The sequence below is a fragment of the Euprymna scolopes genome, chromosome 7 (genome assembly GCF_053919585.1).
Source record: "Euprymna scolopes isolate OS-2025 chromosome 7, ASM5391958v1, whole genome shotgun sequence".
NCBI lineage: Eukaryota > Metazoa > Mollusca > Cephalopoda > Sepiida > Sepiolidae > Euprymna > Euprymna scolopes.
In genome coordinates this window covers 142,277,758-142,292,260 of record NC_136488.1, presented here as the reverse complement: position 1 = coordinate 142,292,260, position 14,503 = coordinate 142,277,758, and the positions used below count along the sequence as shown (strand labels likewise).

General features: G+C 34.8%; 1 protein-coding gene across 1 annotated transcript in view; it reads right to left on the bottom strand.

Moving 5' to 3' along the window:
• Positions 1-14,503, bottom strand: part of LOC145280010 (aminopeptidase N-like) — a 294,860-nt gene that overhangs the window by 232,591 nt on the left and 47,766 nt on the right. Inside the window, exon 2 of the mRNA XM_080131640.1 lies at positions 9,297-10,293. Coding sequence (XP_079987766.1) covers positions 9,297-10,252 — 956 coding nt within the window. The 5' untranslated portion in view covers positions 10,253-10,293. The remainder of the gene's footprint in view (positions 1-9,296; positions 10,294-14,503) is intronic.

Genomic DNA, 14,503 nt, shown 5'->3' with positions numbered 1-14,503 from the left:
TTTTTTATATGAAAGTTTGATAAGAATGTTTCCGTTTAGAACACAATTGAATTGTGATATTTGACGTTTTCATTTTAAACTTTAATTCAAGCCATTATATATAAAAAAATAATTTTATAAAATCAACAGTAGGTTCTCCACAGTGCAATGTAGACTACAGTGTATTGTGAACTAAGCTACTACGGGGAGCCATGTGAAGCTTCCTTCCGATGCACAGCGAGGAGTCCTCAACTAAAGCAGGCAATCAATCGATTTGATTGACAAATGGGCGATTTCACTGATTTCGATGACAATAAAAATAGAGATGTCTGAAATATTCGTTGAGATTCGACTCCAGGCAATGCGGGGTCTCCTGCTCGTGTAAAATAATTCTTTATTTTTCTAGAAAAGAAATTACATTTACTTGTGGAAAAAAAATCCATTTACTTTTGGAAAGAAAATCTATTTACGTTTGGAAATCCCTCGGCAATTTCTTTGAAAATTGAAATAGACGGTTTTTACGAAGATATTTATTTTCTATCACCTAACCGTGGCTATTGTACTTTATTCTGCTATGTCAGCGAGTAATGCGACTTTAATAGAACGGCCTTCTATTTACGTAGGATTCGTCCGAGGAGATCAATATGAGTGATCACCTGACCAGTTTTTTTGACCAGTTAGTAAATAAACTCTTATACTGGGAACATCGTCGGTTATGTCTTCGGTGGATGACAAGAAACCGCAGCCATCGATATCCAATATTGCCATTGTCTCTTTCGAACAACACCCCCTCTCTTTCTCTTTTTCATTCTCGATCGTTCGCCAATGAAAATTTGTTTAAACTTTTACCTACTTTTTTCTTCCGGTCTTATGCATTGAATCATTTCACCATGAAAAACCATCCAATAAGTTTAATAAGCCAATTATAGGAAAGCAAATACACTTATGTATTAAAACAACGCACCAGGTCCTCACTCACGCACACACATAAACACACACACACAAACACGCATATACACAAACGCAGACACAAACACGCACAAAAATACACACACACACACACACACACACACACACACACACACACACACACACACACACACATATATATATATATATATATATATATATATATATATATATATATATATATATATATATAAGGCGCATAAGCCTGAAGAATCCTAGAGTGGACGAAACACGGAATATTCAGTGTAGCTTAATCGCCATATATATTTTATAACTAACTAACTAGCTCTACCTACGTATTGAGCACTTTTGAAGTAAATACTTAAAGTTTACGCATAAATTTATACTTTCGTATATTAATTTTATGTGAGTATATATATATATATATATATATATATAAAAGGAAGTGTCTGTTTTTCTGGGTGAGTTCGTTGCATATGGACTCTAAAACGGCTGACCTAATTTTTATGAAAGCAGAGTTCTTAGATAGGACTTGTATCGGAATGTCTTCGATAAATATCGGTAATCAATAATCAAAATAATCCAATGAAAAAAAGAAACAGGGGATTTTGACCATATTTAACACCTTACACAGCCTAACATCACAAGTGCATTCAAGAAATTTATTATCACTCAAGCCGAAAGGCCCGACATATAAAACTAACAATCAGTTCTCTGATATAACATGGGCGCTTTTGAAATGAATGTTTCTGTTTAAAGCACAATTGAAGTATGATACTTGATTTTTGCATTTTAAACTTTAATTCAAGCCATCATATATGAAATAATTATAATTTAATTAAATCAACAGTAGGTTCTTTACAGTGCAATGCAGACTACAATGTACTGTGGATTAAGTAACTGCGGGAAGCCCTGTGAAACTTCCTCCCTGTGCATCACGATTGATCCCCAAATAAAGCAGACAATCAATCGATTTGATTGAAAAATGGGCGATTTCAGTTATTTCGATGACAATAAAAATATGAGAGTGTGAAACATTCGTTGATCATCGTTCAATCCTGAGCAATGCCGAGTCTCCCTGTTAATATCTATATCTATCTATCTATCTATCTATCTATCTATCTATCTATCTATCTCTCTCTCTCTCTCTCTCTCTCTCTCTATATATATATATATATATATATATATATATAGTTTTTTTGGAAAAAGAAATCCAGAAGAGTGCTCAATTAAAAGGAAAATCCGAAATATAAGAGCGTATTTATATTTTGTATTTTGTGTACAGAAAGTTGTTAGATGAGACAAGTCATTGGTACCGTCGGTTTCAAGTCCGATACTTAAGCCCGTTTAAGATATCCATATCAAGCTCTCTTCAGCCAGAAGAGAGCTTGATATGAATATCTTAAACGATCCTAACTATCGGGCTTGAAACCGACGGTACCAATGACGCGTCTCATCTAACAACTTTCTGTACTCAAAATACAATATATATATATATATATATATATATATATATATATATATATATATATATATTACAATGTAATTGTCTATATAAATAAAAATAATATATTTGACTTTTTTATTAAGCACTCTTAATAACCTCGTTTTAATTCATGGGTTTTATCTCCTGAATACTTTTAACCTAGAATATATATATATATATATATATATATATATATATATATATATATATATATATATATATATATATATATAATTTAAAGGAGATTAGAACAATAGTCTAAAGAGCAGAGTGTATTTTAATGTAATAGTGAAATTCCTAGTTTAATTAAAATACAGGAAAGAAAAAGTGCTCGTTGTAATTTAGATATATAATAAACTCGATAGGTAAATATCCTAGAGCTAATTTAATATTTAGTAATGTGATTGATAATTTAAAAATCAAATTATAATTAAATTAAAAATCCGTTTCATAAGAAGGAACAACAAAATTAATTATTTGTACGATCGTTTCGGAAAACAGTGTTTTTATTGTGGTAGACATCAAGTTACGGACAATAATTATTACATATAGTTTTTTAATAAACAAGTTTTCCTCGTCAGCAAATATTGTGAAGGGTTTTTATTAAATGTGAAAGACACCATAAATAAACCTAGCATTAAAGTAAGGTAGATGTATCTGGAAAAAAATTAAAATAAAGGTATGGATTTAAACTTGATAAGAAAATTAATATGGGTTAGAGATTGAAATAAATAGAGTAAAATATAAATTTGGTTTAAGTACCACATTATACATACATACATACATACATACATACACAAATATATACATGCATATATATGAAAAATAGACACCTATATGCATATACATAGATATACAGATATATACATAAAAATATAGGTACAAATATTTACCTTTAAATTTTTCGCCTTTTGAAATCATAGTTCCTGATTTCCGAAACGATCGTACAAATAATTAATTTTGTTGTTGTTCCTTCTTATGAAACGGATTTTTAATTTAATTATAATTTGATTTTTAAATTATTAATCACATTACTATATATATATATATATATATATATATATATATATATATATATAAGTTATACTCAGAATTTTCTAGGCTTCATTTCCGTAAGGATTTGTCAGGCTAAAATATATGGACTTCATGGCGCTGGGTCTTTTGTTTTAATTATATATATACATACATATATATATATACATGGTGTTAAGTTTAGCTAACTTTAACCAACAGGCAGGAATAACATTATCTGGTTGGTAATGTTTTCATTGGCCAATTGAAATGATTTTCTCAAACACATGATCGGATGACTTTCTACTTCTTTTTTGCGGAAAATTCTGTCTAGCTTAATTGCTATATATATCCTCTCATAACTTACTACTTAGCTTTACTACGAATTAATTCATAAAATATTATATCTTCTTACAAAGTTTAACGTATTTTTTTTTCATTTTCATTCACCCCAAACAAAGCACAGTACCACTTTGATGTAGGTGGCTACTATCTGGGACATAATTTGATAGGATACTATGTAGGGAGTTGAACAGCAAGATGCCTATTAAAACTACACCTGAACTTCAGCATGTCAGTGCAGACGAGGAAACAGAAACTTGGAAAGAAAATTCCAAAGTATAGCAGTCCGAGGGAAGAAACTATTAGAGTAAAAGTCTGTCTCACATTTAAGGATTTCTACTGTGTAGGGATGGGATTTTGCTGCTGTCGTGTTCTTCGGGGGTATTTACGCCGAGGTGGTAATAAGGCTTGTAGTTCATCGGAGCATCTACCATTAACGTACTTGTAAAAAAAGCAGAGGGATGCAACATTTCGTCGATGGGACAGCGATTGAAGCCTAGCTGATAGTGCGAGACCTATTAGGTTGGCAACTCTCTTTTGAACCCTATCTAAGAGAAAGAGATTAGTAGCAGATGCACCAGCCAAAATGTGACAAAAATATTCCATACATGGGCAAAAATATTCCATACATGGGCAAAAATATTCCATACATGGGCAAAAATATTCCATACATGGGCAAAAATACTCCATACATGGGCAAAAATATTCCATACATGGGCAAAAATATTCCATACATGGGCAAAAATACTCCATACATGGGCAAAAATATTCCATACATGGGCAAAAATATTCCATACATGGGCAAAAATATTCCATACATGGGCAAATGGTGATCTTGTAAAGGTAAAGGATACTCTCAGGCGTGAATAGCTTTCTAGCAAGGCCGAGAGAGCCCACCTTCTTTGCAACAGCCTTGGCAATGCATTCAATGTATCTGTTCCAACTCATGTTCCCCGTGAACGTTAATCCGAGGAGTTTTAACAGGCCACTTTCAGGTAATGCATCATTAGTCATGGCTATTAGTGGTTGGGAAAGTTTCTTGTAATTATTAAAGGAAAGAAGCTTAGTCTTGGCAGCATTGAATATTACCATCCATTTTTGCCCCCATTCGATAACAGACCGGAGGTCTTCCTCTAGGGTGTCTGAAAATGGGAAGAGAAACAGCTAGACTGACGATTCGCGAGGATGACAAAAGATGAGACAAACGAAAACACTTGGATATGGTTATAAAAAGGAAACCTAAACAGAGAATCACTAATAACAGCTGCACAAGATAACGCGATAGGAACCAACCACATCATAGCCCAAACCTACAAAACACAAGAAAACAACAAATGCAGACTGTGTGGACAAAGAAACGAAACGATTAACCAAATAATAAGCGAATGCAGTAAACTACCCGCCCCCCAGTACACTGAGAATTATGCAGACAACTGAATCTTGAACACACAGACAAATGGCACAAGCACAACCCGGCAGCAATGAAACCGAAAATCATAAAATCCTATGGGCCATGGATGTATCAACAGATAAACTTATCTAAGCAAGAAAACCGGGTGTCTTAATATTTAACAAGAAGGAAAAGTCCCGCTTAATCGTACATTTCGGTGTTCCAGCAGAAAATAGACTGAATATCAAGGTTATTAAGAAGCACAGCAAATACACAGAGCTAGCCAAAGAGCTGAAAGAAATATGGAAGATGGAGATGATCAAGATAACACTAATGATAGTAAGAGCATTATGAACAATTCCGAAAAACTTTGATTCCAATTTCTCCCATTTTTTTTTTCAAAGGAACGGCTGGGAAGATACAACGAATAACAATAATGAAAATGGCTGAAACATTAAGGAAAACCCGTGAATGCGGAGAATAAAAGCGCTAATTGGACATGTAGAAACTGTTACAAAGGAGAAACACAAAGAAATACTACAATTAACCAAGAAAACGGAAATTAAATAATTGTAAATTATCCCTCCCTTAAAATGTGACGGCATCAACTGATATCATGCAAGAAGGGTCGTGGAGGATGGAAAGACCAAAGAGAGAAAGCACTAACGGAACCTCCACTGGTTGAGTACAAAGAAGACTGGTAATTTGGGGAGTCTTATTGCCACCAAATTTCCAGAAAAGAATAATGGTCGCTACCAATGTGAAATCGGTGGTAAACAGCTGTTGCAATAACGCAAATTAATTTGTAAATGGTATCGAAAGAGGTGAAGAGTACTGGAAATCTGAGGAGGCTTGTTGTCATTCAGACTCCAGGGAACACCAGAGGTTGTTCTCAAAGAGAAATCATTGATGTTGGCCCGCGTGAAATCTCCCAGTGAGTGAATAATAATAATAATAATAATAATAATAATAATAATAATAATAATAATAATAATAATAATAATAATAATAATAATAAAAAATTATTGTTGTTATTATTATTATTATTATTATTATTATAATTATTATTACTATTATTATACCAATGTACTAGAGCATGAACGCGCATATGCAAATGTATGCGAAATCTCTCTCTCTCTCTCTCTCTCTCTCTCTCTCTCTCTCTCTCTATCTATCTATCTATCTATCTCTCTCTCGGTTCAAAATGTTGAGATCCAGCAACAAGCACGAGCAAAATAGCCAGCGACAGGTTAAACTGCAGACCAGCTTAATGCGGGTACTAGTTTCCCGCTTTATGGTTTTTTAAATCAGAGATTTGCTTCTTCTAGAAAGGTTGTTTTCACCACGGCTTACGACGGGAGCCCTCTCCAACACACGCACGCACACACACACACACACACACACACACACACACACACACACACACACACACACACACACACAGAGTGCTAGTTGGCCGTTGATTCCGAAAAAGGGTTCATTCGCTCATTCATATATATATATATATATATATATATATATATATATATATATATATATATATATATATATATATATAGCGGACAAATATTTCGTTTTTATTCTTTTTAAGTTGCTTATTAATTTTCAGATTTCGAGCTGGAACTTACTAAGTATTTGTCGTACTTGTTTTTTTGAGCTCTTGATACTCGTCAAGCACTATTGTCGGAACGATTAATCGGAATCAGAATCGGGAATCGAAAAAATCGGAACTTTTAGAATCGGAATCGGTATCGGAATCGGAAATAGGTGTGCCTATTTTCCGATGTCAAAAACGATTCTTTTAATTGTCATTTTTATTTGATTTTCTTAAAGCAAAACCTGCCAATGCTAGTAGTACTGATAAAATAATAAATATTTATTGATCTTAAACTACAAGTGTACTACGCCAATTGGGAATAAATAAAAACTCTATCATGCGATATTTTTAGATTTATAAAGAATCGGGATCGAAATTGGTAATTGTATCGGAATCGGGAATTTAGTATAGAATTGGTAATTGTATCGGAATCGGAGAAAATGTTGGAATCGTTCCATTACTAGTTAGCATTTTTTCGAACGTAACTTAATCTTATAACTAAGATACATTTAAGCATGTATTTTATGTGGCCAGATTAGTTTGAATGGCACTGGTTTAGTCATGTTTTTTTTTTTTTACATTTTCACCCCAAACAAGGCACATTGCCACTTTGGTGTAGGGGGCTACTATCAGGGGCAGCAACTGCTGGGGCACTATGCTGGGATTTGGGCAGCAAGATGTCGGTTCACGTTGCACTTGAACTTCTGCATGTCAGTACAGTTAGGGAAGCAAGGACCTGGAATGGAATTCCAGAGTCTAGCGGTTCTGAGGAAGAAACTACTGGAGTAGAAAGATCTTTTACATCTAGAGATCTCTATTGTGTGGGGGTGGGATTTAGCTGCCTGTCGGGTTTGTCGAGGGTGTCTACGTCGTGGGGGCACAAGTGTCTGCAGTTCGTCAGAGCATTCACCATTAAAATACTTGTAGAACAGGTAGAGGGATGAAACGTTTCGTCGATGGGACAGAGGCTGAAGCTTAGATGCCAGTTCAGGGCCTATCAGATTTGCGACTCTCTTTTGAACCTTGTCTAGGAGCGAGAGACTAGCAGCAGATGCACCATCCCAAATGTGATAACAATACTCCATACATGGGCGAATGGTGGCCTTATAGAGGTACGGGATACTTTCAGGTGTCAGTAGTTTTATAGCATGGTAGAAAGAGCCTACCTTTTTCGCAGCGGCCCTGGCAATGTTTTCAATATAATTGTTCCAAATCATGTTTCCTGTGAACGTTAGGCCAAGCAGTTTGAAAGATGTACTCTCAGACAGGGAGTCACTGGCCATTGCTATTGGTGGCAGAGAATGTTTCTTGTAATTATTGAAGGAAACCAGTTTAGTCTTGGCAGCATTGAATGTGACCACCATTTATGTCCCCATTCCACTGCTGATTGGAGGTCATCCTCTAGTGTTTTTGCCATTTCTTTAGATATGTATTCATTTGTTTTCCTGTCATGCCTGTTATAGAGTGTAGTGTCATCAGCATATATACCCATCTCAGAGGCAGTTTTATCGGGGAGGTCATTAATAAATATTAGGAACAATAGAGGTCCAAGGATAGACCCCTGAGCCACTCCCGCATTTATATCACACTGTTTAGATGTTCCCCGATGAGGTCCTTAAATCAATGCATACCATGCAGTCACTGAAAAAAAATCTGGTTAAAAGATCTCGTGGGCGTCTAAAACATTGGACTGGTCATATCTGCATCGAATGTAGAATTTCTTTGGCTAATGGTGAAAAGATTAGCAACATCCCTGAAGAATATGAAAGGATTGCATATCCAGAAAAATGTGCAGAGGTGCTTTGAGAATGCAATAAAATAAAATAAACCACCCAAGAAAAGCACGTGTAAAATATTTTTGGTACATATGTCGTAGAGGGACCGCCCTATAACCGACATATTGCGGGCAAGTTATATAAACCGTCGGAAAGTGCCGAACAAAAACTTAACTTTTTTCCCGCAATGACGAAGAAGATGTCGGACATAAACTTCGTTCTGTTTTTTTTTTCTTTTTGCCGGAAACGATGACCAATTTTTAAAACGTTAAATAGATACAAATAAAGGGAAAACATACTTATATATATATAAAAAACAAAACAAAACAAAAAAAACAATCAACGTATGCTAATATTTATAAAAATAAAAATACTTATGCACTTTATGGACCGTGCTTAAATAATAATAATAATCTTCTTATTTAGACACCCATTCTTAATATGGGAAGAGGGCCTTTTTTTTTAACCAATCTGTACTTTTATCGAATAATTTAATAATCAAAAGATACTGTAAAAAAAATAATAAACAAAAAGCTATCATTTGCTAATTGTCCATTGTTGCAATTTCATTGGCTATATATATATATATATATATATATATATATATATATATATATATATATTGGCTATATATATATATATTGGCTATATATATAGCTATATGTATATATATATATATATATATATATATATATATAGACAGAGAGAGAGAGAGAGAGAGAAAGAGAGAGAAAGAGAGAGATTATATATAAATTAAAAAGATTATAATCATATGAGATAACTTACCGTTTTTCACCGCTCTTGGTAGTATACGTTCCTTTGTAAAGGCCGCGCATGTCCGGAAGTATTTGCCCAAAGAAATGTCCAACACTAACAACATAGTCCGTTCCGTTGGACAAGGTCTTGTTCAATTCGATCACACAAAATTCGAACTTTTTAATGTAATACTGTTTCCAAACTGGGATTATCGATTCGGTGTCACCGGCTCGGTGGATTTTGATAGACTTCATGTTTACATGGAGATTATTTGCATGGAGCACGATATATTTGGTCGGCTGGTGCGAGCGTATGCTAATATTAACATTGCCAGAGAACACAAATTTACGCAGGTTGACCAACAGTTCAAGAGAATAATGTGATGGAATAAGATCCTTCGGTAGTCGCATCTTGTACCAAGGTTTGTCTTTGTACTCTCTGTCATCTTTATTATCATGCAGGCCTGGGTGACGACCGATGCTACTGGTCGTTGGGTATATAGTCGTGGCTGTCAGGGTTGTAGGGTATAAAGGTGGCGATATCGATATTGGTTGTCGACTTTTGGTGTCGCTGTGCCTACTTCCATTACCCCGCTCGTATCCTTGAATATAACCCTCTTTACCCTTTAACATAGGCTCATCGCAACTGCACTGACTGTTCCGACCAATGTAGGCAGACAAAAAAGCAATAAGCACGACAATAAGGACAATAGCAACCGAAAGGACGCCCATCTGAAACCTCGTGACGTAACAACCACGTGATCTCGCCGACGACACATCCCCACCTCCGCCCATTCCTCTTCCGTTCACCGTCCCGTCAGGCATTATGGTGACCGCTGTCTTTCCGGCGTTCACCTTTTGGCCAGCTTCACTAATATCATCACCGGCATGTCTGACTCCATCTTTTTCGTCTTCATTCTCTTCGGCTCCTTTACTGTCTCCGACACCGGGTGTTTGTTGGATACCGTTGGCCTCACTTTGCGGCATTGCTCCGTTTCTCGCTCTCTCCAATGTTCATTAAATGACACCTGCGCCAAGTGAAAAAAGAAAAAAGAAAAAAGAAATTAGCATTTTACAGAAGTATGTGATTTGTTTTTATTTTCATTTTGATTTTTTTTTCAAAGAAAACACGTAACACAATGAAACCAAAAAAACAATCTCTTATTTTTTTTTTTATTGCTGACTATTATCCTCATCTTTTCTTAGTTGTTGAAGATAATAGTCCGCAATAAAAAAATAATTTGAAACAAAAATATATATAGAGAAATTATGTTTATTTCCTTAATCCATGGATTTTCAATAACGGCTCATATCATCAGAGGAAATGAAACGCAATTAGCAAAATGTTTAGCTATGAATAAACAAGTATTTTGCTTTTTAGCACATATATTTAAAATGCTTTTTGAATGATGAATAAGAGTTGTAGGAAAAGGAATTTCATACACCCTGGCCAATCCATTATCAGACAATAAATTCAAACAATAGATTCTTAACTTAAATATGTGTCTATATTTTTATTTGCAGAATTTAAAGTTAACAATTAAACTTATACATTGCTCTATTTTTTTAAATATTGAGCTTTACCTTTTTGGCTAGGATAATCCTTAAAGTATTACCTCAATGCAATATCTGACAGGATAATTCAATTGATCTTAAATCTGTGACTCATCTCACTTATATATTTGAGGGGGGGTGGAATGATAACTAATAGTTTATTTGTAATACTTCCGTCGATTCCGACGTATGAGATCCGCCACAACAACTAAGTTGTTCGGAAATCTACAGAGATGATTTTTGTGATAGTGGTAAAGGTTTTATGCAGAATCACTCACACGTTTTGGTACAACTGCTAATCTTAGTCGGTGCAATGGCTGCCACAAGACAAAGCAGACAGTAGACTATTCAAGTTTTTACATCAGAGCTTTCCTTTTCCTAGATGTATGTCTTAATGAAGACTGAGGGTGCATTTCTACCAGTGGATTAAACGAGCCCCTAGAAATTTCGACATCCTGAGGCGGTACATACAGCGCCTAGTATTCCCTAATAGTACTGGCTCATCTTTGTTGCACAGCAATGGCATATATACAACACACACACACACACACACGCACATACACATATATAAGACGAGAAAAATTGTTAATGAAAATAAAATATGAATAAATTAGAATATTTATTAATCCATCAATTATTTTAAATTCAGATAATGAACATTAATAACAATCTTATGGCTGGATAATATAAATTTGAAAATATGTGTAAAATCGTTTTTGAATTAGAAAGAATGAAATAGTCAAAGTAAGAGATCAAATAATTAATTAGACACTCAATTAATGAAGTTGTACTCCGTAAGGTCCAAAAGGATGAAAAAAGAAACTGCAATCCGATGTGTGAACCTTTAATGTCGATGTATAGGATGTTTCAGTATAATCGTCACTTATCTACGCACTCATAACTTAAGAACAGCTTAAGAGCAAGACAAAATGTGAGAAAACTTCAAATTTCCTAAAATCTGAAATGATAATCAAAATAATTGATCATTCAGTATATCTTGCTATAAAAATAAAGTTTTATAAAACGTTTTCTCGATGCTATATTAGGTACGTGCAAAAAGTGAGGAATACTTCGTTTTCTTTCGGTTGAATGATGTTAGTATCTTTCGCTTTTGGGGGCTAATTAAGTTTTGTTATACAAACAAGGTGTTTTTTTTTTATTTAACTTAATATCTTAGGACGTTACTTTACTAGTTATCTTTGAAATAGACTCAGAAAACTAATATTTATATTTCAAATGATTATTAAAATGAATTTATTTAACTTCAAAATTTAGCTGAATCTTTTTTTTTTTCACCTGTACAAACTTTTTTTTTCTGTTCTAAATAAACTTCGGTCTTTCAAATCTTTTAAATACAATCAAAAAGTAGTCGGGAAGCTACAAAAAAAAATATGATGAATCGACTTTCAAAACTATGTCTCTCTATCTTTATTCCACCATTTTTGCACGTACCTAGTAGATATAGAACCGTTGAACGAAGTTGTCGATTAGCCTGTCACTCTCGGTAATTGTTATGCCACGGATCTGCGGAATAATGGCTATTTTTAATTCTTGCGATTCTTTGTGAATTGCTCCGTTTACACATGATCTTCCAAAACCTTCAAAGATATAAATAAGATAGGTTAAAAGTCGGCAAATTCGGTGACCAATGTCAAAGCGAACATCAAAATCCTCCATAGTGATACTGAGAATTGTTTCGTCTTGTTGAAGCCATTGAGCCCATCGCCACATCCCACGAACTTTATAAGCATCAAATATAACGCTTTTTATAAACCGTAACTCTCTCACTCTCGCTCCCCCCCCTCTCTCTCTCTCTCTCTCTCTCTCTCTCTCGCTCTCTCTTAGAATGATATTTCTCAGGCCCTAAACGGTACAATTACGCCATGTTTCCAGATGACGATCCACGGGGTACACTTTTCTATTCACGTTAAATGATGGTGTGGCATTGACAAGTGTGTTTAGTTTCCAAACTGTATCAGTCAGGTTTGCACCAACGGCGCCGTCTATGGCATCGTAATTTAAACCTGTTGATTACCGTTTTCTTGATTTATCCGGCATGCTGTAGACATCGTTTGTGTATCGTGAAAAACATCTCCTGCGTGTTCTCTCAGTCAACACAAGCATCCCCGTTCAGCCTCGAAAGACAATGGACCCCCCCCCCCTATAAGGGTGGTTGCGCGTGTAATTGTGAGGCAATGGTTGCGCAATCTCCAGCCACACCTGTCCTGAATCGGCACTACTTAAGTCCAGTGGCAAGAAAAACAATGCCGATATAAGCAGAGAGCACATACAGCATCCGGAGTTCTCAAATAGTCACACATATCAGTACTGACATGGCTCAACGTTGCTTTACTCTTAGTCACTACACCATAAGTACAATTGTCTACTTGTGCGAGCTTGCAACTTCACTTGCACTGTTCCATTTTTGAAATTCATGAAAGTATATAAATATATATATATATATATATATATATATATATATATATATAGTCATCCACATACAGTACTGTTTCGCTGTTTCACAGCTCATCAGTGCGGCTAGACAAGCAACTATATCAAGCCAGGATATATATATATATATATATATATATATATATATATATATATATATATATATATATATATATATATATATATATATAGGGTGTCCGTAAAGTTACTATACAGTCTTATTGTTATTTGTATTAATAGTTAATATTTATTTTTTTTACAGGTTTATTTGTCTGTATAGTAACTTGTAAGACTGTATAGTAACTTTACGTACACCCTGTATATTGCATTACAAAAGTTTTTTTGGGGGGGGGGGGGCGGAGGGTGTTAGATTGAACGTGAGGCCAATAGAAGGGCCTTAATAAAGATAAAATTGTTAAAACCTAGAAAATGGCATACGCATTTTAACACATTTCCGATACAACTAAGAAGTTAGACGCTTTTAAATCCATCTAAATTTACTTATACCATTTTATAATACTTTACACCCAATGCAAGACGTCGAATTAACAGTTGTTTTGAAAAAGTCTGTATCGTGAATTGAAAGGCTAAGGGGTACAATGGTCTCTAAATGACTTCTTCCGACGCCTACGAGCTTTAAAAAAGAGAGTTCTAATAGAAAATAGTAAGATTCGTCACTAAACAAATATTCTGGAGAAAAAAATGTGACATTAATTATGTCGAATCCTTGATTTTATCGACCTGTTCTCCAGAAGGTCAGACACATGGTCATGTACATTTAAAAAGCCAGCACACAATGATAAACGCACTTTGGCCTACAAAAATGCCTGAGCCTTGTCGACATTGCCCGGCAAGAGCTCCCCGGGCGACTAGCAATAAACTAAACTCTTCTCAAAGAGAGAAAGCAAAGCCTGAAAGCTGAACCTCCTAGGACTGAACAGAACAACACCCCAGTTCAACAGCAACAACGTTACTGTTTTTGAATTATTGAGATGAGGATTAATTATTTGGATCATTTGAATTCTTCGAACTATTGTTCACATCTTGAGTGTTATTTTTACAACGTTTCGGTCGATGTAACCTCCGACCTTTTCTCAAGTGTATCTTGTCGAACTCTGTAATCTTTCTATTGAATGTGCATAGAATTTCAAACGAAAACCTTTATTTAATCCACTGGGGTAGCATATTCTCGTTCCGACAGCCATGACCAGATAGAAGTCTTTAGTATTTCGC